The sequence below is a fragment of the Castor canadensis genome, chromosome 4, assembly GCF_047511655.1.
Source record: "Castor canadensis chromosome 4, mCasCan1.hap1v2, whole genome shotgun sequence".
Lineage (NCBI taxonomy): Eukaryota > Metazoa > Chordata > Mammalia > Rodentia > Castoridae > Castor > Castor canadensis.
The window spans coordinates 29376939-29400916 of record NC_133389.1 but is presented as its reverse complement, the minus strand read 5'-3'; the positions used below and the strand labels follow the sequence as shown (position 1 = coordinate 29400916).

General features: G+C 48.6%; 1 protein-coding gene across 4 annotated transcripts in view; it reads right to left on the bottom strand.

Annotated features, from left to right (window-relative positions):
- Window positions 1-451: 451 nt before the first annotated feature.
- The window catches only part of St8sia5 (ST8 alpha-N-acetyl-neuraminide alpha-2,8-sialyltransferase 5), a 74941-nt gene continuing 51414 nt past the window's right edge, over window positions 452-23978 (bottom strand). For all 4 annotated transcript variants that reach the window (XM_020169191.2, XM_074069880.1, XM_020169192.2 and 1 more), the window contains 4 exons: window positions 20606-20750; window positions 18285-18397; window positions 13182-13274; window positions 452-12148 (listed from right to left, as the gene is read on the bottom strand). In XM_020169191.2, the coding sequence (XP_020024780.1) occupies window positions 11680-12148; window positions 13182-13274; window positions 18285-18397; window positions 20606-20750 (820 nt within the window). In that variant the 3' untranslated portion in view covers window positions 452-11679. The remainder of the gene's footprint in view (window positions 12149-13181; window positions 13275-18284; window positions 18398-20605; window positions 20751-23978) is intronic.

Below are 23978 nucleotides of genomic sequence, written 5' to 3'. Positions count from 1 at the left end.
AGGTAACAATAGCTAAGGTATTTTACTGCCAGCTCTTACAAGGTCCTGTTTTAGACCCCTGGAGAAGAGCCTGAAAGTCCCCTGGTATTTTCCTAAACCTGCAGTCACCTTGGATTCCAGAAATAATGGGCCTTGTAGACAGATCACTCCATAATGTCTTCTAAGCAGCAGAAATTACCCCATGATGGGAACTGAACTCCCCGCCCCAAGAATGGGCATCTTATTATGGGAACCAAATTTCCCCCCAAGCAGTGACAGTGACAATGACTTTGATAATAATTTCTCCAGCACTGCCACACAGAACCAGAACTGAGAAAATGACCAACCAGACCACAATTTGACCAAAACTGATTAATTTTGCATACCTCTAGTGTCCCCTCCCCGCCCTCCCACTTTCTGTACCTTCCAATTATAACAAGTACTTAAAAGCTGCTTTTGCTGAAAAGCACTGACTCCTTATTTGGGCCCATGTTTAAACCAAAAACAGGAAAAAAGCTTGGCATCCCTGCCTCCATTTCATATATGTTCTTTGCTCTGAGCCGTTCTCTCTGCAGTCGTTTTGCAGGCACCTTGAATCCCAAAAGGACAGGACTGACTGATAACATCTTTACAAGGAGGGATAGAAGAAACTGTCCCCATGGAAAGGAGTACCACAACCTCCTCAGGACAGACCACAATGACTTGCTTATCCTGAACAGATTGCTTCCTTCCAGTAATGGCAACTGAGAGCTCCTCTCAAAAGCAGGACTGAGATAATAAGCAACCAAGTCCCACCTTCGGCCAGAACTCTTTTTCTATCTTTCTTCCCTCGCCCTAATTCTTTGTCTACTTAAACCTAAAGCTCACAGAACATGCTTGAAGATGGGCTGAGGCGCTTCCTTTGCCTCTTACCATGCTGTACCCAAGGCTGCATATTACATTTTTCTCTGCCCTTCACCATTACTTATCATTTTATTTTATCATTGGGATTAGTGGCGAGATCTGACACGTAGAACCCCAGGAGTTTGGGCCTGGGATCTAAAATTCCAACTTCATTAGGACTCCACTAACATTTCTTGGTATGAAACCATCTCAAACCTTACTTGCTCCAGCCCCCCAAGTACCCTTCTTTCTCGTACCAAAGCCCCAAGATCCTCTCTCCACATCACCTGGAACACTGTCAAGTCAGTGCTGCACTTGAAATTGTCATCTGGTCTTTGAGCCTGTCCTATGAGCCCACCTCCTTCCCTGGTTAGAATGCCACAAACCAGATTCTCATGGACCCTCAACACTGCCCATAGATGTGCCCATGGTATCTATGAGCTCCTCAGAATACCTGACAATCTCCCACATTGGGCTGGTCTGCTGTCAGTCTGTCCAGCCACATACGTGCACGCACACACACACACACACACACACACACAGAGTCAGAACCATAGTCTTTATCAGATGAACCATTTGATTGGTTTTATTGGTAGAAATTGAGGGCCTTTCAAACACAGTGACAGACACAAAAGTACCCTGATGATGTTTTTAGGCTTGAGTCTCAGCGATCATTGCAGAATCACTATCCAAGGACAGCTGTGTGCAGTTAGAATGGTGTTGCTGGCATATGCATAACCAATGCTCCCAGAGCAACATTTGAATAAAAACAGGTTAGTGTTGGGGCCCCTCCTCCCCAGAGTCTCAAGGCATTTTTCTCCAGGCCAGGAGAAGCAAACCAACAGAGCAAGAGAGGAGCCTGTGACACAGAAAGCATTTCTCAATATCCCGGCTAACACACTTCAGACTCCCTTTCTTTCTGCAGTGGGGAAGGCTCGATGGTAGACCACACTGCATGACTTGGCTCTTGGAGAGGAACACAGGGAGGGATGGGTTGAGGAACTGACAGAGGCCACTCAGGGGATGCGGCCAGTGCCACTAACTGCTCAGGGACAAACTCCTCTGGCTGCCTTCACAGGAGCCCATTAGCAGGGCCTCTGGGAAAGGGATATCACACTGGGCTAAAGCCACACTAGTTACAGACAACGGGCACCTGAGCCCAGGGCAAGTGGCTTCTAAGCTCAGCTGCTGCCCTCCAGCATCTCTCCTGGTTTTATTTGGGGAGGAGGTGGCAGATGAACCACTAGGCAGCCCACTGTCTGCTTTCTGAGATGAAATGTTCCTTTATACAAAAATATATTTTCAAAGTTCTGACAACATGGTATTATAGAAGTGTGATGGCTTTCTGCAGAGAGGACGGTCCTGTCCAGAAAGGAAATCTGTAGGCCACTGAGTCCCTGCTATATCCCCTAAATAATGAGTGTAGAATTTGGGAGCCCACAGAAGACTGGCTGCCTCACAAAGTAACCTTAAGCAGAATACCTAGTTCAGAAGTCACAGTGTGCTGACAGGAGCTGCCACTTGGATCCACCAGCCTTTTCCACAGGGTCACAGCAGCACGGGGCTGGCATCACCAGACCTCACACCCATTCCCTGAACATTCCCACTTTGTTTAGATGTTTGGCCTTGGTCACTGCCAAGTGACAACTGCCTCCCCTTTCCCACCAGGTACAGCTTCCCACTCTGTGCTGCTGGTTCTGGTGCCTTGAGTGTGGCCATGATAGGAGTGAATACCAAATAGCTTCTCCACATAGACACTGTGCAGTGTGTGAGACCAGTGGAAGTCCAGGCCTGGACTAGACTGCACATCAGCCAGATAACTCCAATGGGAGGAAGGGAGTACCTCAGGGGGTTACAGCAGGACACTGGCCAGTTTCCTGCCCCTAGCTCCTCCCACCTTGGGAAAGCTTGGTCACCCAACCCAAGCCCTCCAGTCACCTATCAACAGTGACCTGGCACACATCACCACCATCTTCCTGGGCCTCAGTCAAGAATGGTGGCTATGTCTGCTCTGGACTCCTGCCAGGGTCCAGTGAAGCCAGTGAGAAAATGGACGATAAAAGTGTTTAGGAATCAGACCTGTGGAGAAAGAGTCACACTCTTAAATTTAGAAATTAAGCCAGGCCTAAGCAGGCCTAAGTTGCTATAGAGCTAGCCCTGGTCTTAGTTGACTGCTCTTCCCACGTGCATTAAATAAGGATGCCACAAGCAGAATTGGAGGTGCTGAGAGAGGATGTTCTGGCCATGCCATCCACCACCCACAAGGGCCCTTTGGGATGGGAAGGCGGAAGGGGCTTGCCCATTTCCCCTCCCTCCTGTCCTTTGTTCTTGGGGAAGAGGTAGCAAGAGAAAATGGCCAAAGTTGGAGGGAAATGACATCCAAAAGAAGGGATTTCCCCATCTCAGGTATCCTGCATTCTTAAGCAATGAACTATGTCACTCACATGAACTTCAAGATAACTGAGGGCTGATCGCTTAAGCACCCAAGTCTTTTATGAGTGGGTTTTGAGTGTTTGGGATGGAAATAACTCTAAAGCTTGTAAAATGCCACCTTGCTTTCTCAAAGATAATATACTGATGTTTAAAGGCTGTGGACATCGCAGGGTGAATTGAGCTGAAATGTTCTTTTGCCCTTTAGTACAAAATACTCTCCCACTAAGTGGCCACAGGTCACTTGATGGCTTCTGAGATACGGGGATTTGGGTTTTGTAACATCCTCACTATTGGACTATGAGCTGCCAGTTCCTGCTGTATCTAGCACCTGTTTTCATCCCCTTAGTTTGCTTTATTATTAGAAACCAAGTTCACTAGAATTGAATTTAAAATTAAAGTGGATGCCATGAGGGATTTGCTGACCTCTGACACACAGCTTTACAGCATCTATTTCTGGAGCTCCAAATTCATTTTTCCCTCCTCTGAGTCCTCAGCTACCTGGGGGCTGAGGGAACTTGCTGGTAAGTAGTCCTGGGAAGTGATGTGTGCTTTTTCCTTGTTTCAGTAAAATGATAAGTTTTGAAGATTGGCAGGGTTTCCTGTGAACGTTGTGACTGAGTGTGGTATTCTGAGCGGCCATAGGGCTGGAGTTCTCCCTGCTGGGTTCCCCCTTCAGAGGGAAGAGCAAGGGATTTGCCCCTGGTTGGAGGAAGAAGAGGTCAAGGCAGAAACTGGATACTAACTAGTTGGTTTCAACCCAATCCTGAGAGCACAATGAAGTGGGAGGGGAAAGGAGGGACCGCAGCTTCAGTTGCTATCACACATTCCCTCATTGTGACCTGTGTTTGTTTTGCACAGGTGTGGCAGAGCGCTGTGAGCCTGAGTCAGAAAGCCAAGGCCTCACCCACATGGACCAGGTAAGTTCTCCCTACTCCAGCACTAGCCACAAAGTGACTCTCACTTGGGTCCCAATTTCCAGTCACTAACCACTTAAGCTATGATCACGAAATGTACCCTAAACCTAGGTACACATAAGTTCTTAATTCAGGCACGCTAAGCCTGAATTACACGCTGGGACAATAAATCTGCTACTTTGCTTTAAAAATATTCCATAATATTTATTTAAATGTTTAAAATGCTCAGAAGAAGAAACGTTCTTTGGTACCTTTCAGAAGTCTCAGGGTTAGGCTGATTGGTGGGAGGATAACCCCTCAACCAGGAAAACAGAATGTAGCACAACAGGGTCAGTGGAGTTAAAACACTACCCACAGCAGTGATCCTCAAAATATAGTCGCTTGGCCAGCACCAGCATGCCTCAGGAACTTGCTAGAAAGGCTCCCACCAGTCTTATTAACCCAGAGACTCTGGTGAGGTCCAGAACCAAATGAGCTCACCAAAGGAGCCTGATGCAGGCTCAAAGTTGAGAACTGCAGGTCCAGAATGGCAACTGTCAACCCTGGCTGCAGGTGAGAAATACCCAGAGAACTTAAAAACCGAGGTCCCATCTCAGACCAGCTGAATCAGAATGTCTTGGGGTGGGGTCCCCCAAGTATTTCATAAAGCTTTGCAGATGACTGACATGTAGTCAAGGCTCAGGCCCTTTGCCTTAAGGTGGTGATTGTCAACTGCAATTGGACAGAATGACTTTGGGAGACCTCTGAAGGTGACGATACTGGGCACTGTCTCTGGTTGAGTCAGAGTCTCTGGGGAGGTGGCCTAGTGTGGGGATAGCTTTATAAAGACCTCCAGGAACTTCAAATGTGAACACAAGGTTAAGAGCCACAATTCTGGAGGAGATCAAACTTGTACCCCAAAGCTGAGCAGATCATTTCATTGAAGAAAATGAGGGACTTCATTGCCAAAGCACTCATCTCCTGTCTGGAAGGAGATTGTCACTGATCTTTGGCTTTTGTGGCCAAGAGCTAAGTCATGATAATGCCTAGTCCACTAGCCCCCAACCATCTTTAAGAAAAAAAATGAAAAAACCCACAAAAGTTCATGGAAGAGGTTGTACAAGAAAAACTATCTAAAGACTTCCCAAGATTGGCAAGACTGTTGTCACTCAAGACACAGTCGGCCAGGACAGTGAAGCCCTGCTGACAAAGTACAGCCAGGTCCACACGTGCCCTCAGCAAAGAGGCCAAGATCTCCAGAAGTCAGAGGCCATCTGTGGCCTCAGAACAACTACTTGAAGCAAAAACAATCAGAATTGTGCTAGAGGAACCCTGAAAACAGTTAATGATATTAGAGAGTAGTTTAAACCTTAGCAACTCTGTTTGTAGGATGTCTTTGACATATTATGTTACGTGAAATAAACTAGTTGCAAAAAGACAAATATTGTAATTCCACTTACAGAGGGACCTAGAGCAATCAAATTCATAGAGACAGAAAGTTGGCAGTTGCCAGAGGGGAGAGGTGGGGAGGAGAAGTACATTGCCATTTAGTGTTGTTTGAAGTTTTAATTTTGCAAAATGAGAAGAGTTCTTGAGATTGGTTGTACACCATGAACATTCTTTTTCCTTTCTTTCTTAGATTTCTTTTTTTGAGACAGGGCTGCTATGTACCCCAAGTCACACTCAAACTCTAGATCCTTCTGATGAGTCTCCTGAGTGCTAGGATTACAGATATGCACCACCACACCTGGCCATGAATGTTCTTAACACCACTGAACTATACACTTTAACAGTGGTTCTGATGGTAAATTTTATATGTAGATTTTACTAACAGTTCAAAATGAAGAAAAGAAATCTTTGTTAGTGTTGAGGAAAAAAAGATTTTGTGAATGCTACAGATTGCTGAGCATTTGATTTTTCTTAATAGCAAGTGATACATTTATAGAAAATGCCCAGTTGGGTTGTGTGTCAAATTCTTGTTTTCATTTTTTTTCTCACACAAGATTCCAATCTAGATTTCAAAACAGACGTGGCCAGTCAACTTCAACAGCCACTGAACAACAAGCAGGTGTGTGCTCAAGGCCCAGGTGGGATGTCACACATGCAGATGGCCAGGCATCTGCAGACTCTGAGTCTACCAGTTTAACAAGCACCCAAGTGATCAGATGCACACTTAGCCTGACCTCACCTGACCCACGAGCCACAACTGAGCTCATCCTGGAGAGCATCTTGGCTGCAGAGACTCTAGGCCAGATGTGTGTGTGCAACCAAGAGCAGCTCCAAAACCCTTGCCCCTAGGAGGCAACCCTGGGCTTCCACTGGGCATCTGGAGCAGATGCAAAGCTTACCTCATTAAAAAAAAAAAAAAACTCACCACCCAAAAAATAAAGCATTTTCCTCTAGTTTTTGAGATACTATTGATAAATCCCTCACGTACTAGACCCACCTTGTCACAGAAACACCCTAGTCACAGAAACAAAAGATCCTGCAGTATCTATAGGGTTCTGAGAAAGGGAAAGGCAGAAGAACAGAAGCAACAAAAGGAGTAGCAGAGATTGGGTGATGGAGCCAACAGGTTCCCACTATACAGACGACTCACCCCCTTGGCCTCAAGCTCCCCAAAGACATCCATGCAGAAGCCATCTTTCCCTATCTAAAATGTACTCGGCAAAAAATAAGCAATAGAAGACTGTCCTTACTTGACAATTTTCCCTATGGTGTTGCTTGGTTGATTAATGGGCTCTCCTGAACTGCAGAGTCCACTATGTAACCAGAGCCCTCATTACTGGAATAAACATATGCTGAACACCCCCCCATGTGTGGCCCTGTGCCAGTGCTGGAGCACCAAGATGACCTAGATATTGGGTATTCCCTTGGGGAAAAGATGGACCTTTTACCAAGGACATGGGACACTTATGTTGTGTGGTCTGGGGTGTCCTAACAAAAGCCAATGATTACTGCAGAAGCACAGAGAGTACCCAGCCTGGTCCGAGGGAGGGGGCAGGTGGCAGGAGCCATAACTTGCCATTAACTGAAAACTTGGCTAGATAAGAGGAAGGAGAGAGGGAGGTAGGGTGGGAGGCTATTCTAGTGCACCTGGAGGAGTACAGGAGGGTGGGAAGGGGTTTCTAGGAAGGCAAGGGAGTCTGCTTGGGACATGGCCTGCATGACGTGGTAAAGAACCTGGACTTCAAGGTACAGACAGGCAATGGGCCCCACAAAAAGTGCTCTTAGATGGCAATTCTCTGAAAGCAAAAAGATCACTCACAAAGTCCTGAATGAGGGTGGTGAAGGGAATAAACTCAAGGGATGTTTATGAGTTGGAATTGACCAGATTTTGGTGAGTAAACAAACATAGAGGGTGAAGAAGGAAGAGGCAAGAGTGACCCAGGTCTGGGCAGAGGGAATCTGAGCTTACTGAGTGTCTAGTTTGTGGCAGTACTGTGCTAGGCATCGTGATATTTTATTTCACTTAATCCTCGTATCAGCTGGTGAAGCTGGGGTCCTGTCCTCATTTTTCCCATGATGAATTAGAGCCTTAGGGGCTTTGGAAGCTCTCCAAGGTCACTCTGCTACTAAGCAGTGGGAGGAGACTCTGAGTCCAGATTGTTCTTTTACCTACATGAGTTGAGGACAGGCCGAGTCTGAGATGTAGCACACAGCCACACACTCAGATTTGTGTGCATGCACCTGGGGAGTGGGTGAGGGCTAAGGTGTGAGGACGGGAAATACTGCAGGTGAAATGTCTGCAAAAGTGCTCCTAGTAGGAAAGACTCACAGAAGATGAGTTTTGAAGGAGTCTGAAGAGGAGCATCAAGGAAGGAAATGGAGGAGGAGAGATATGTTAGAGCAGAGGCCAGCCCTGTCAAATGTAACACGTTTGTCAAGGATGACACCTGAGAAGTAACCCCTGCTTTGGCAATTACAATATTTATGTGGCCAACCTTCAGGATTCACAACTGACTTTTGCATCCCTTCCTCCTCCTCTCCCAGATAACTGTCCCTGAACCTGAACTCACAGCACTCCACACACCGAGCTCCTGTGTGTGTGTTTGTAGAATGCTTCAGTTAATGACTGCACACACACACTAGATGGTAGGCACCAGGAGGGCAGGGAGTATGATTTGATCATCACTTGTTCCCTGGCATTAACACAATGCCTGGCACAAAATGAGCACACAGTAAATAAATGGTCAATGTCTGGCAGAAGCTAGCACTCTGCTTTCCCTCAGAGATCAGAAAGTGCTGCCCCTGCTACCTCCCCACACTCAGCAAAGTCAGGAGATGCCTCTCTGTTCTCTGTGACTCCAGACGGCTGAATGGTGCCAGAGGCTGCTCTGACCTTGAGCCACCTTCCTTTCTGCTTGGCTAAGCATGGAGTAATATACTTGCTTTTGCTGCCTTTCAGGCCTGGAGTCGTGGTTTTAGCACAAAGGAAGACACAGTGGCCATTTTATTCATGAGGAATCAGTGTCCCTTAAACAAGAATTTAACTGTTAGTCTGCACTATGCAGGGGAACAGGGACAGGGCGGTAGAGGAACATAGCAGAGGGCTTCCAGAGTCAATGCCCAGGTCTTTCCGAGTCTTTGAAAAAATGTTACAAATACTGGCTGCAGGAGAAAGCTGCAGAAAGTCCTGAGAATCAGTGAGCCCCAGCTGAGCCTCTAACTGGCCATGTGGCCCCCGGGCAAGTCACCCATGCTGTCACTTAACAAGTACCCATTCTGGACATCTTTCTTCACCTGAAAAAATATGGAGGTGGACTTCTTTCCCCTTCAGGGACACTGTGAGTGGGTTAGTACTTCTGCATGGGGTAGGGCTAAGCAGAGGCATCCACAAGCCTCCTGACCCCAGCACAGCCTCCCAGAGCATTTGCTCCAGAGCCCCATGGCTGCTTGGTCAGAATCTCTCCTGTTCCAGTCTGGTGATGCTCACTGGGGAGCTAAGATCGAGGCTCAGCGCACAGGCTCTAAGGCTCTAAAGACCTAGTTCAGTGCCCTCAGGTGCCTGGCCAAGGGTAAGTCCCTGAGTCACTCTGAGCCTCAGTCCCCTACCTGTACTATGGGAGCCTCCTTCCTTGAGGGGGTCTAGATGGGAGAAAATGCAGAAAAGTACTCAATGTAGGGCCTGGTATAGAATGAGAACATGATAAATCTTAGCTATCATAATAATAAATATTTATGGCTTAGATCCATACATCATAAATGCCTAAAAAAGAAAAAGGATATCGTAGTGACACTAGGGATCTTTACTAAACCTGTAGTTGTAGAGATGAGGAAGCTGAGACCCTGACAGACCAAAGGAACTAACCCTAAGACCTGCAGGCAGAAGTTCAGCCATCAGCCAGCTGTCCCCATGTCCACATGGGATGGATTCCAATGCTCCATCCTAGCCCCTACAAGGGCCTTGGCAGATTTCAATCCCAACCCCTCAGCTCTGTGGACCCTGGCGTCTGCCTCTCCAAGTCTCCTGTCCCTCTGGAACACAACTATCACCAGGGGCTCAGTTAGAGGGGTTTGTCCCTAGCAGGCACTAGGTGGAGTTCTAGCATGACTTGACCCAGGCCTGTTTCCTTGAATGGGACCAAACAGTCTTGCCCAAACAGTTCTGACATTCCATTGTTTCAAGAACTGGGTTCAATTAACTGTGAACAGTGGCTGGAAACCACACTTAACTGGAATCTTTCCCAGAAGCTCTTACCTTAGAAGAAATATGCAGAGCCCAAGAAAGCCATAACCATTGCTATCCTTGTACAGTCTCTGAGTTTACTAAGTGTGTGGTCCTCTGTATCACAGTAGCTGCTCCCCTATTTTACAAGCTCGCAAGACTGAGTCTCCAGGCAGCTTGAGCTCCTCCCAGGTGGGTCCAGAGCTCAAAACGCAGATGAAAGGCAGCTTTTAGCACAGCATTGAGTTTGAGCAGGAGCTCTGGGCCCACCTGTATGCATTGCACCCAGAGGCAGAGGCATGGTCCAGAAAGGAGCCAGGAGCGGGATCCTAGAGGCCAGCACTCTCCTTTTTCTCTCTGGCTGGATCTGTGGTTTTACCTGTAAAATGAGGTGATCAGGTGGAAGGTCCCTCTCCCCATTGTGTTCTTGGAACCACAGCATGTGTATGATTGGTCCTCACTCTAGAAGACAGATGGTGCCTCTGTCGCTACGTCTTCCCAAGCCCAACCTCAGACCAGAGCGGAACAGGCCTTCCAAAAATGTTTAAGGGAGAGAGGGGAGAGAGAGGAAGCGAGGAAAGAAGTAAGGGAGGGAAGGCAGGCTGAAGTCCTCCCTGCACTAACATTCTATGATTCCACAAAGCTAAATTCTAAGGCAATTTACCACCAGTGACTATTAAGCACAGTCATACTCAGGGTGCAAACACACAAAGGGATGCAAAGGGACAGAATTTCAGAGGTTCAATGACATGTGAACCCACTCAGCCCAGGCACAGGCACAATGACTTCCTAAAGCCCAGGCTTCTGGTGAGCTCCCATGTGAATGTTGGGTGGGGGGGCGGGGGGAGGGCCTCCTTCACAGCAGAAAATCTCAGCGATGCTGGCATCAGAGGCCCCACTTGCTTCCATTCCATCCACTAAGTTCACGTGACAAGTCAGCACTTTGCAGCTGCTGATTCCCATTCGGGAACACGATTTAGCAGGATTCTGCAGTATTCAATAACATAAAGAAGAACAGGTCTTTATAAATAACTCCCAGTTAAAATGGAGCTGAAAATAGCAAGAAGAGGAAGCAAATTGCTAAGCACTTATTGAGTCGATAACATTGGCTTGGAAACCTTAGTGCAAATGGCTGGTCTGGTTCATTTCCTTCTTGTCAAAAGGTCAAATGCAGGATGGAACCTAAAGGCACCAAGGCTGTGTGTGTCTGAGGACTGTTTGAAAGGGGGTGGCTCTCAGTGGTTGGCTTCTCATGAAGACACTAACATAGGCCTTGATTAGATTTCACTGGAGCACTGGTGGTTCTGAGCCACTCTCTTCACTGGCCGCTGGGTTGGCCGCTGGGTTTTGAGATGCTAGATATTACTATCTAATAATTCATGACTAAATCCTTGATATGAAGCTTGGGAAACCAAAGGTCTGAATTAAATCTTGACTTTGCTCCAGTGTCAAGTTTTCTGTTGCCTCCCTCTAATCTGTTCTCCACAGGGCCTGCCTTTTGCTGCAATGAGGCCACTACAGTTTGTGCTCTCTGAGAAGCTGAAATTGAGTGGAAATGTGCTTATTCACTTGCAGTCTCCAGGCCCCCTGATCCTGGAGTGTGACCCAGCAGCATGTGGGAGGGAGAAGGTGGAGCGGGCCTAGGACAGAGCTGACTGCTCCGGCCCCATCCCTGCCTTGCTGCCCCAGGACCTCAAAGCCACACTTTGAGGGAGCAACAGCCTGAATGGCTAAGCACACCCCGCCCAGCCAGGGGCCCCCAGTTCCTCCAGGAGGTGGAGGAGGGGCTGGAGGGTGTCTCTACCAGCAGCTGGCGGGCGGCTGTCAGCAGCAGCTGCAGGTGCCAGTGTGCACACGGAGGATGCCCCGGCTGTGCAAGTGCAGGAAGTTGAAGATCTCGGAGGGCATGGCGTGGAAGCCGGGGCGGGGCTTGACGTTGTCATAGTAGTGGTGGGTGATGTAGAGACCAGAGGGGTTCATGGGGAAAGCCCAAAAGCCGAACAGGTGCACCTCCTCGCACAGCTCCAGCGCAGCAGTGACCAGGATGAGGCCGGTGCTGATGCGCTTGGCGCGCACCCCGAGGCTGAGCCAGTAGCGCGACACGTTGACCAGGTACTGGGGATGGAAGTAGTAGACCGCCTGCGGCGACTCGAAGTCATCCAGCACGTACTTGACGCGGATGGACACGTCGGTGTTGCGCGTGTTGTAGAAGGCGGGCAGCAGCACCGACGCGTTCTCGTACACCTGCAGCACGCGGTAGAAGGGCCGCCGCCACTTCTCCAGCTTGTGGAACCTGCACAGGGGGCAGTGAGAGAGGGAGCCTGCTACCCGCTCCTAGCTCCAACATCCCTCGCTTCTCCACCCCGGGGGAAGTGGGTGGGCAGTGGGCAGTGGGCAGAGGGCAGTGGAAGCTTCCCCAAGAGCCTCACATAACTCCCCAAGACCCCCACTGTTGGGCCCAGGCCCAGCTCAGCCCCTCCCCCACCTCTTGGCCTACTTTACACACCCCTCTCCTAGTCTCCTTCACACCTAACTTTGCAGGCTCTCTTGACATCTGATGCAATTTAACAACAACTCCAACTCCTCCTCCTTCTCCTCCTCCTCCTCCTCCTCTTCCTCTTTCTCTCTCCTCCTCTCCACTGTCCTTCCTCTTACCCATCATCTGATCTACATGGTGTGATTATGCCCAGCGGTGCCCTTTCAACACACCCTTTCTTCCCCTGAGAGCTCCTAGGAAGATCCCCAGCAAGGAGCCAGGTAGAACTTGGGTTTGGTTTTTTGTGCGTATGAAAGACACAAGGTCTCAAAATGTAGCCCAGACTGGCCTTGAACTCATAGTCCTCCTGCCTCAGCCTGTGGAGTGCTGGGATTACAGGCGTGCCAGGTTTGGGGGGTGAGATTCTTGCATGAGGTTTCTCTAGTGTTATATGGATGCTAACAGATATAACACGGCATGCCCTGGTTATACCTGGAAGGCTCCTGGCCCAACCCTAAGTGAGAGCAGTCTAGAATTGTGCTGTTCAAGTAAAATAAAATGCAGGTCCCATGCGTGATGTTGAATGTTTTTAAAAGTAGAAATAAATGGGGAAAATAAATTAAATTTAAATAACCAAATATATAAAAATACTATCATTTCAATATGTAATTAATATAAAAAATCAATGCGGTACTATTTTGTTCATATACAGTCTTTGAAATCTGGTGCATGTTTTACATGGACAGCCAGCACATCTCAATCTGGACCTGCCACATTTCCAGAGCCCAGTGGCTGCAGGTGACTGTTGGCCACCTACCATCAGCCGTGCTCTAGAAAGAGGGCCACTGACCTCTCAGTGATGATGCTGGGGTTCACGGTGACCACGTCCGTCTTCACTCCCACATCCACAGTGTACTTTTCTGAGATGGGGGGCAGGTTGCACCTACAAAGAGACAGGTAGCCCAATGCAGGTGATCAGTCATCTGCAGGTGGCTGGGATGGGGGCAAGGTGGAGGAAGGGATGGTGATCACATGGGAAGAGGGATACAGAGGTGGCCACCTGGGCAGGACCTCAGTGACTAGGTAATAAAACAGTGGTCCTGCTGGGCACCAGTGGCTCACGCTTGCAATCATAGCTACTTGGGAGGCTGAGATCACGAGGATCATGGTTGGAGGTCAGCCCAGGCAAATAGTTCATGAGACCCTCCCCCCATCTCCAAAATAACCAGAGCAAAATGGACTGGAAATATGGCTCAAGCATTAGAGCACCTGCTTTGCAAGGGTGAAGCCCTGAGTTCAAATCCTAGTCCCACCAAAAAACAAAACCAAAAGACAGTGGTCCTTCTGATATGGAGTAGGCAGGTCAGATAGGGAATAATGATAACCAAAAGAGTTAAGGAATGGGTGCTGCACCGAATCTGGGAACATTTTGCCAAACCTCCACTACTGTCCTGGAGTAGTGGTTGACTACGGTTAAGACTACATACTTCTTGGAACAGTGGCCAATGGTCCCCAGCAAGGAGTCCAATAGTGACTTTCCCAATTCTAGAGATTAGCAAGAGGCCTCATTTATTATCTAATTAAGGTTAGTTTCATGCATGCACCTCCCCTCAAATTGCCATCTTGGCTCTGAGGACACCTTAGTAGGTAAACCACTCCCCATTCCCTGTTCTTGGAAATGCCCCCCTATTTCTTGGAAAACTCCACAATCATGTACATATCTTTAGCATAATCATTAGCATAATAATTAAGCCGTCCCCATAAAAGTGCCTAAGTCTAGGAGCTCCGAAAACGTGACTGTTTGTTCAAGCCACCTACCCTCAGTTTCCTTTGGCTGTATTCTGTTGCTTTATAATCACTTTGGCTTTAATAAGATCTATCTTTTGCTAAAATAAATTACTCTGTTAAAAAAAAAACACTCTTTCTGCAACTGCCCCTGAATTTTTTCTTCAGTAAGACCAAAGACCTATCATTTGTCTCCTCTGACATTTCTGCTTCACATCAGACACTGTGACAACAAACAGGCCCAGTTTCTGGTTTCACTGAAGTTCTAGTCATAGGGTGGAGGGAGAGGGGGCAGAGAAACCACCAGCTGACACCTATAGTTACAAGCAGAAGCCCTAGTCCCTGGGCCTCTGGAAGACAAGGTCATGAAGCCAAGCAGACAGATGCAGTGGAGCATCCCTTTAAACTAAGGTCCGAAGGAGGAAGTAGGCAAAAGCCCACTGGCAGGAGAACTGAACAAATGTGGGTGAATAAATGCTGAGAGGCTGAAGGTGTGGCTCAAGTAGTAGGGTGCCTGTGTACAAGTGTGAGGCCACGATTCAAACCCCAGTACCACCAAAAAATCAAAAATGCAATACAGAATGACAGAGCAAGTCACACAAATTCACATGAGTATAACTTGTAGTGGGGAGCGTCAAAGACACCTGCAAAACACCAATTCCCTGAATAATATACGCCTTATCTGGTAGAAGAGTCTCTGCAGCTGAGATTAAGGATCTTGAGATGGAGAGATTATTCTGGATTTCTGGGTGGGTCCAGTACAATCATGAGGGTCTTTGTAAGAAGAAAACATGAAGGGGGGAGAAAAGACCCAAACATTGTATGCAGATATGAATAAAAAAAAAAGAAGAAGAAAACATGACAATAGAATCAGAACCAGAGAAAAAGATTGGAGATGCTACACTGCTGATACCAAAGGGGCAATGAACCAAGGACAGCTTCTGGGAGCTGATAAAGGAGCCCAATTCTCCTAGAACCTCCAGGAAGGAATGCAGCCCTGCCTGACACCTTGACTGTAGCACACTGGGACTTCTGGCCTCCAGAGATATAGGGTGATAAAACTTGTTCAAGCCCTGATCTTGTAGTGACTTGTTATAGCAGCAATTGGAAATTAATCCAGCCCCCAAGCAAGCAGACTGAACAAAAAAGTACTAGGGGTGCATCTACATGTAATAAAACAATTTTTAACAATAAAGGAATAATAAGTACAGAGTTCGGGGAACTGATATCTTTGGAGAGAAACAGGTGGAGCATGGACGAAGCATACCAGGCGAGATGCTGGCTGGATGCCAGCATTCAACTTCTTAAATTAAGTGGATGGCTTACAGATATTCACCTCATTGTTTTGTTTTGTACCTATGGATGTGGTACAAATATTTCTTCACATCAAATATTACATAATGAATGGACAAATAATAAATTTTGAGAAGGAGTGGAGACTAGCTGGGTGACTCAGAAGATTTGAACATTTCAGACAGAGGTCTTATGCAAAGACCCTGTAATAGAAGGGAACTGGGAACATCCAAAAGTGACTAGAGCCTGGTGACTGGAGCACAGGAGGGAATGGTGCAAGTTGAGGGCAGAAAGGGAAGAAAAGGCAAGGACTGTGAGCCATGGGAAGGATCTGTCCTTCCTCCAAGAGAAGCATGGGTGCAAGGAATAATTGTATAGAAGAGCCAAAGAACACAACCAGAATCTCTCTTACAACTTAGCCCTACCTCTTCTATCTGCCCACTATGGAAAGCAGGTGTTATATCCCCTTAAAGACAGGGGTTGCCAGGCACCCGTGGCTCATGCCTATAATCCTAGCTACTTGGGAGGCTAAAATCAGAAGGATCAAGGTTCAAAGCCAGCCTTGGCAAATAGTTCACAAGACCCCCCCATCCCCAAAATAACCAAAGCAAAATGGACTGGAGGTGTGGTTCAGGTGGTAAAGTGCCTGCTTTGCAAGTGTGAACCCTGAGTTCAAACCCTAGTCCCACCAAAAAATAAAATAAAATAAAAAAGACAGGGGGTGTGTACAATCAACTACCATTCTGTGAGTGCCTGTGACATGCCAGAAAGCTGCACAGGATTATATGCAACACTCATAACCTGAGGGGGCAGATATTAGGGTCCCTGTGTGCACAGGAGAAATCCAGCATTTACAGGTCAAGGAGTGCGATGAGATGGAGCGGTCAAGGCAGGATGGGGGAAGGCAGGCCTTCCTGACCTGAACCTAGAGCTCTTTCCCAATACAACATCACCCAGGATGGACATCGCCCAGAATACAGCAGAGACTTATGCATCTTGGGGACACACAGCAGGCATTCAGTAAGGTTTTGCCATTGCTGCACTACTGGGACAAAGGTTGTGAGAACGATGAAAGGTCCACAGTCTCTCTAAAACTAGTGCAAACAACGATGCTACAACAGGTCTCAGGTGGTAGACAGTGAGCTCCCCTGGGGGAAAGAAAGGGTTAGTTGTTATATTCTCAAGCCTGAGAGCTAATGTAGAAGAGCAGGCAGAACTGTGTCACCATTTCTGATCGTCACCACACACGTGATCCTGGCATGGACTGTCACTCTCCCTGCTCAAAATTGCTTTCATCTCATTTCCTCAAAATGAGAGGAATATTAAAAGGCATATCTGTTAGTATAGCAAAACTTAGTTATGTGTTCCACGTTGTGTAATTCCACCCAGAGATGGGTGCTACTGTCACCCTTATATTACATTTCAGGAAGCAGAGACAGAGTAGATGGGTTGCTCACCCAAGATGACATAGCCCCTTGCTCAAACACAAGTTGCCTAGCAGCAGAGCCTGGTAATCTGTCACCTACTGTTGCACCCCAAGGGTCCTGTAAACCATTCTTCCACTGGCTCGTTCCTTCCTCCCTTCATTTCACACTTATTTTCTGGGTACTTAGGATGTGCCGGTCACAGTCATAGGAGTTCTTCGTAAGTTTCTAGTCTCCACGAACAGGCAACTTCACTTCCTCCTGATTACAGAGCTGGGTGCCAAATGCCACGAGAGAAGTAGGACCCTGAGAGGTGGGAGCCCAGAGAAGGCTGCTTGTAGGGGGATTAGGGAAGGAGGTGGTGATCTTGAGCTGAGCTTAGAAGGACAGTGAAGTTAGCAAAACCAATGGTGGGGACTAGGGGACAGGGTGGCGAACATTCTGGGAGAGGGGATAGGACCTGGAAATAGTAACCACTGATTTTTTTTATTGGCACCAATGGTGTGTCCAGGGTGATAGGCTGAGGCCTATTCAGGCATTATCTCACTTAACCCCAAATTCCACTCTACACATGGGCAAGATGACTTTACTGAAGTCACTGCCTGGATGGAACTTCAGGTAACCCCCAGAACTACCAAAGCTCCTTGCCAGACATTTTTAAGAGGAGATTCCCTGTTTCCTGTAGCAGGTTCAGGATTCAGGAAGGACTGGGAAGTTGGAGGACTCAGGCATCCACAGGGAGCAGGAGGGCTGACAGTAGAGGCAGTAGAGGAAGGCAACTGCCATACACACCACCCACCGACCCATGGTGGTGATGCTACTTCCACGCCTGGAGCAGGGTGTCCTTGGCTTCCTTCTTCTAGGGTCAGAAGGCTGCTATTACACTGCCAGGAAGTCAAAATATGCAGAAGCCACCTCTACTTTCCAGTCCACACCACCAAGTCTGAGTGGTTCTACGATTGGGAACCACATCCCATGCAATCCCACTGCACACTCAGCCCAGATCTTGTTTTCAACCAATCTTTTCCCAGACTAAAGAAGAGAGAAAGGATCCCCAAAGAGATGGAGGAGAGGCTCCAGATAAGAAAGAGGAAATGCCAGGACCAGTCTCCAGCTTAGTAAACCCAGAGTGAAGTGACAAGGCTGGCCAGGTTCCTACCAGTGCTTGTGGAAGGGGAGAACCCAAACAGGGACCCCTCCCTCAGATCCGCATGCCCCAAGAGTCCGCAGGTTCAAAGTGTGCTGTTTGCTCCATTGCATGCTTTCCCTGTGCAGATATAGAAACTGAGGACCTGAGAGTTCAACACCTGCCCAAAGGGCCAGAGAGGGAAGGGTACCCTGGAGCCTGAGGGTGTGCAGGGGCAGGGAGTAGGGCCGCAGCAGGGCACAGGGTGGGCCACACCAGGGGAGGGGACATGCAGGGGACCAGCAAGTGTGGCACTCGCTCTTACCTGAAGACGAAGTCCGCGCTGTTGATCTCCCTCCCGCAGCGGCTGTTCTTCAAGATGCCACCGTTACCCACCACCGCGCACTTCTTAAACTGGGACCGGTAGTAGGGCATGTCCTAGGGAGGCACAGGCATTGTCAGAACCCACACCATCTCCATCTAGGGCTCTCACCTTTGCAACCACATCCGCCTCTGTGAGCTCTTGGCCCCAAGAGACAGCCCCATAAGCAATGGATGAGAAGCGTGGTCAAGAGAATTGCTACTGTTAGTGGCTCCAGGTTCCCCCTATCTCTGGATGCCTCTGACATCCAGGAACCATGTGCCCACCGGCCAGTTGCCAAGCGGGGTCCCATGAGAACCACACAGCAATTGGGCCATCGGGAATTATCTACATCTAGAGGTGATGCTGGGTCCCTCTGGGGGGACTCTGTCCATGTCTACAGCTAATTAATCAGACAGGGACAGTACGGATATCTCATAGCCAGTGGGGACACTACACTGTTAACCTACCAGAGGAAGAAAAAAAAAAAAACCAAAACCAGCCCTCTTTGGAAAAAAACCATCCAAGGCTTGTTATGATTCGCATGGGTATCTCCCAAACTTCTGCAAATCAAGAATTATCTGGAAATATCCATGACAAGGCTCCATTCAAATAGCATGGAATCAGAATCTCCAGGATGAGGACAGGAAGCTGAAATTTAACAAACCCAAATAAATACTTTTTTTTTTTTTTTTTTTGCATTACTGGAGTTGAAGTTCCTTTGTTTTTGAGACAGTCTCCACTACTTTTTGTGCCCAGGCTGACCTTGAAACCTGTGATCCTCCTGCCTCCACCTCCTGAGTACGGGAATTACAGCAGTGCACCGCCACACCCAGCTCAATTTTACTTATCTTAAAAGAGAATGTCACAGGTTCTTATTCGGAAACTGGCACATCTGGCCTATTGTCTGCTTTTGTATGCCCACAAGCTGGAAATGGTATTTTTAAATGGTTACAAACAACCCAAAGAAGAGTATTTTGTGGCATTGAAGATTATGTAAAATTCAGAGTTCTGTGTCACTGGGACATAGCCATTCTTGTTGGTTTACTCACGCCCATGGATGCTTTGGTGCTGGGATGGTAACTATCAGTAATTGTGACAAAGATGATGTGACCTGCAAGGCCCAAAACCTTTACTATCTGACCCTTTCCAAAAAATGTTTGGTGACCCTACTTTATTTCCTAGGACCTGGCCAGTCCATACCCTGGCTCTCCTTGGATCAGGCTGCTTCATACCCCAGTGCGACCCGCAGGGCATGCAAGTTCACCTGGCATTTTTCAGGCCTTGCAAGACCCACCTTGGAAGTGGCTCATCACCATCCTTCCAGCACTGTTAGATGGGAGGACACATGTGATACCTGTCACCTTCAACTCCTTCCTCACCCCATCCCCGGAATGCTGAGTTTCACACAGGGAGACACTGGCTTTGCAAACTCATGAGCACTCCTCAGCGATGCCTCAGGTTTCTTTCAGAAAGACCCATGGTGCCTCCACTCAGCATGTCCACAAATCGGTCCAAAAGAACTGCTTTGGGCCTGGAGCTCTCCATGATGTGCTTACGAATACTTCCCCTGCCACTTGCCTGTCTGCAAAGGCCACCTCCCAGTCACCCACACACACAGTACAGAACCACTTGAACCAGCTAAAAGTGTACTTTCCAGGGCCCCTTCCCTGAGTCTGGGGCCAGATCTGCACCACTGGTCAGCCCAAGTGAGCCTCAGTGGTCTGAATGGGTCACTCCGTGGTCCCCATGGCCCAGGAGCCACCATGGTGGCCCTCCTCAGTCCACTTCCCTTTCCTCATGTGAAAGGGAAAAATAAATAAATGTCTCTCCTGTTTAAGTCTCTGCTATCAAGAATGTTGTGTTATGAGCAGTCAAACCTATGCCCAATCCAAATCACTGAGGCTGTGAAGGACGAAATAACTGTCCAAGGTCATCGGATGTGAGCTGACTCTCGCAGTGCCTAGAGCTGGATTGGGGTGTGCTTTCCGATACTCACATCCTTTGTCTGGTTTTGCTCTCGTGCCTGCCTCAGTGAGGTACAAATGTGCAAGCAGTCTCCCAGATAGCTGCAGGACATCCTCAGCAAGCAATGCCACGGGCAGAATTTTAACTCTTTCTTGCCAAAAGTCGCATAGACGATAGCCAGTTGGCATTCATTCTACCAGACAGGGCTACTGGGCCTAAGAGCACCAAGCAACCAGGAACCAGCAGCTGGGTGCACAGCGTGAGTCATCACTGGCATAGGGGGCACCCACCCCGCCAGACCACCGTGCACAGCACACCTTGGGGAACATGCGGAAGATCTCCTGGTTGATGTGGAAGATGCCGCTGGTCTCCACCTCGTACTTGAGCTTCGTCCCCAGGGGAGTGTTCTTCTGGGTGGTGAAGAGAAAGGCAGGGGCATTGCAGCACCTGGATAGGGTGGACCTGCCGGGCAGAGAAACAGGAGGGTGTCACGGGGTGGAGCACAGCCTCAGGGAGAAGAGGGGTCATAGATCTGAACCTCTCCCATCCCACACAACCACCCCAGCCCCATTCCCTCACTCCTTCCCCTCACCTCTGATCAGGCTGCTCCCTCACCTCAGCCTTCCTCCTCCTACCTTGTTTGCCCTTCCAGGGCCCAGGCCAGGTTCCTTTGAGGAAGCCCTGGCTGCATTTGTCTGGAAGGTTGAACAGGCTGGAAGGAAGCCCCCTCTGTGTTCCCCACTTCCTGAGGACCTGCGAATGATCTACTGCTTCCCAGGTGGCACTCTTTTGCCATAGCGCAATTCCCCTGGGAGCTCCTCCTAAGGGTGTCAGCCCCGATGGCACACTGTGACTGTCAAGACCAAAACCCATGGGACCAACAAATTGCCTCATTTCCATCATTCAGAAATGAGTTTAGGGATGGGGCAGTCAGAAACTGGGATGGTGGGTTGACCTTGGCTGGCCTCCTGTAGAAAGCAGAACCTGGCTTCCAAAGTTGTTTCCGGGTGTGTGGGGGGGGAGTTCATTAAAAAAAAAAATCCCTAAGGCTTTCATCTCAGAAATATGAAAAGCAGATACAGATGGGTTAAAGCCTGGATGCCAGCTTTTAAGAAGCCACCTGCAGGGAAAATGGGGCTGATGAGGTGGCTGAAGCACCAGCCAGGCCAGATAGTTGACTTTCTCTCTTCTCTGCCACAGGTGCTCCAGCCCTCAGTGCGTTCTTCTGGGCCTGCCAGGGAGGCCCCTCTATACGGCCAGATCTGGGGCACACCATGCTGTCCTTTCCTAGGGACCTAAACGCCCTGGCCACCCAGGATATTAGACTTTACCAAGGGTTTTGTCCCTGTCCCCCTCCCCACATCGGGCTCTGAGCCACTGGTTCCACTTCCTCCCAAAGCTGCATCAGTGGGCGGGGCACTTGCTGGCTGCTTTCCCTAGCACTAGCTCCACAGTGGTCACCCCCAGGGGCCAGGCAGCCCCAGGGGAAGCGGTCACCTTCTCCACAGAGCACAGACATGACCACTAACAGAGGCTGAGGAGGAGGAGGTTTTGAAAGCTCCCACAAAGGTCTGGGATGGAAACATGGGTTGGTGTCAGGAAGCCTGGGTTCTAGTTTCTGCTCTGGGTGGGGCAGAGCTGTGGGGCTTTGAGCAGGTCTCTTGCCTCTCTGGGCCTCAGTTTCCTCATATATAAAATGCTGAGTTAGCTCTTTCATTTTTGATCCTCTGTAATTCTGTAACTCCAGTTTGCCAAAAGCTTAAGTTATTCTTTGTGACTTTTCTCTCTGACAGGGACTTCACTGAGGAGCCCTGCTGGTTGCTTGTCACAGAGAGCAGTCTTTCTGTGAAGAGTTGGGCTTTAAAGTATAAGTAAGGCTTCCAGAAGGGAGGCTTCAGCCTGGTAAGGCAGAGACCACAGTCCTGCATTACAAACAAGCATACGGTCCTTTCAGCTTTGCTGGGGCAGAAACTCAAGCTTGCCAGTCCTTTGGAGAGTACTCTCATTGAGGGAGACTGACTCACACTAACCAAACTTACAAGTGACTGATAGATAAACCAGAATACCAAAATGTCTACTTGCGGGCAACAGTATAGGGGAAAGCCTCTGTTACAAGATTCCTTTCCTGTAATTGAAATGCTCACACCTCACGTCTCCACTGCATAGGTTCCTGCCAACCTGAAGGAAAAATATCATTGTTCCAGGAGCTTGAAATGAGAGCAGAGGCAAATGATTGGCCTTAAAGGTTTTTCCATTAGAGCACAGCAAGGCCTGATGTCACCATCCTTTCCCACACCTGAAACCAGAAAGTTCCTCCCCTCCCTCACCCCATAGTGCTCTCTGATCCCTGCCTCTTGCTGCCTCTCACTGCATTGTTTTCCAGTTGCTTCATTCTTGACTTGGATGAGTGAGTCCACCAGTGAGTCTTGTGTTCCGTCTCAGCCCGGATCACATCCTCGCATCCTGCTGCACTACTCCCTCATCAGTGCTGTTTTATCAGTCTCCCCTCTGGGTGCTCAGGCCTCCTTTGCCCCCAGGGGGCATCCGGCTTCTATTTTTCTGGCAGGTGGGTCTCTGCAAACCATTGCCCAGACCTGAACTGGGTTTTTACAGTCTTTAGGGTTCATGACATTAAATACTCCCAATTCTAAAAATGTGACACTTAAAACTATTCTTTTAGCTCTTGGCCTGGAATCACCACAAACTGGAACAAATGATTTAAAAAGAAAATGCAGCCAGGTGCCTAGTGGCTCATGCCTGTAATCCTAGCTACTCAGGAGGCAGAGATCAGGAGGATCTCAGTTCGAAGCCAGCCTGGGTAAATAGTTTGCAAGACCCTGTGTTGAAAAAAACTCATCACACAAAAAAAGGAGTGGTGGAGTGGCTCAATGTGTAGGCCCTGAGTTCAAACCCCAGTACTACAGAAAGAAAGAGACAGAGAGAGAGAGAAGGAAGAAAGAAAGAAAGGAGGGAGAGAGAGAGAGAGAGAGAGGGAGAGAGAAGGAAGGAAGGAAGGAAGAAAATGCAAAGCGCTTAGTGCCATTTGCCTTTCACAATGTCCCATGCAGGATTCCTTCATGTTGGTAGCTCCTGAAGTATTTAAATTTGAACTGGTTTCAGCTCAAGGGGCCTGGATCACATTGATTCCACAGCATAAGGTCTACTGCACTAAAATGATACCATAGACTCACAGGATTTTTGAGATGGAGAGGACCCCAAAGCTCACCATTAATAAAAAGGATTTTTTGGACATCGCTCATCTGCTTGGCTCTCACAGGAGAGCCCTGGGATGTAGCTGCTGCCTCCCTGGATGTTTATAACCTGCTAATTGTGTTTAGAGAGCAATTAGAAAATAATCTACAGCTGGCCTCAGATGCCCACAATGGGTAATCAGATCACAGGGGCTCGGACAAAGGCATTAGAACTGTCCAGGAGTGGGAGACAGTGAGACCGCGGGGCCTGCAGGAACACCTCAAGCACATATCTCACCGCTAGGAGCCTCAGGGAACCCCAACTATGTGCTGGAGATGACAACGACCTTGTAGAGCTGCGACAGATCTACAGGAGAGTGTGGAAGACAATGGCCAGCCGAGTGCCTGCCTTGTCACTGCCGGATGCCTAAGCCCATTGGGCCAGATCTAGGAGAGATGCCTCCCAAGAGCTAGGCCTTGTGGGATGATGGAGATCTGC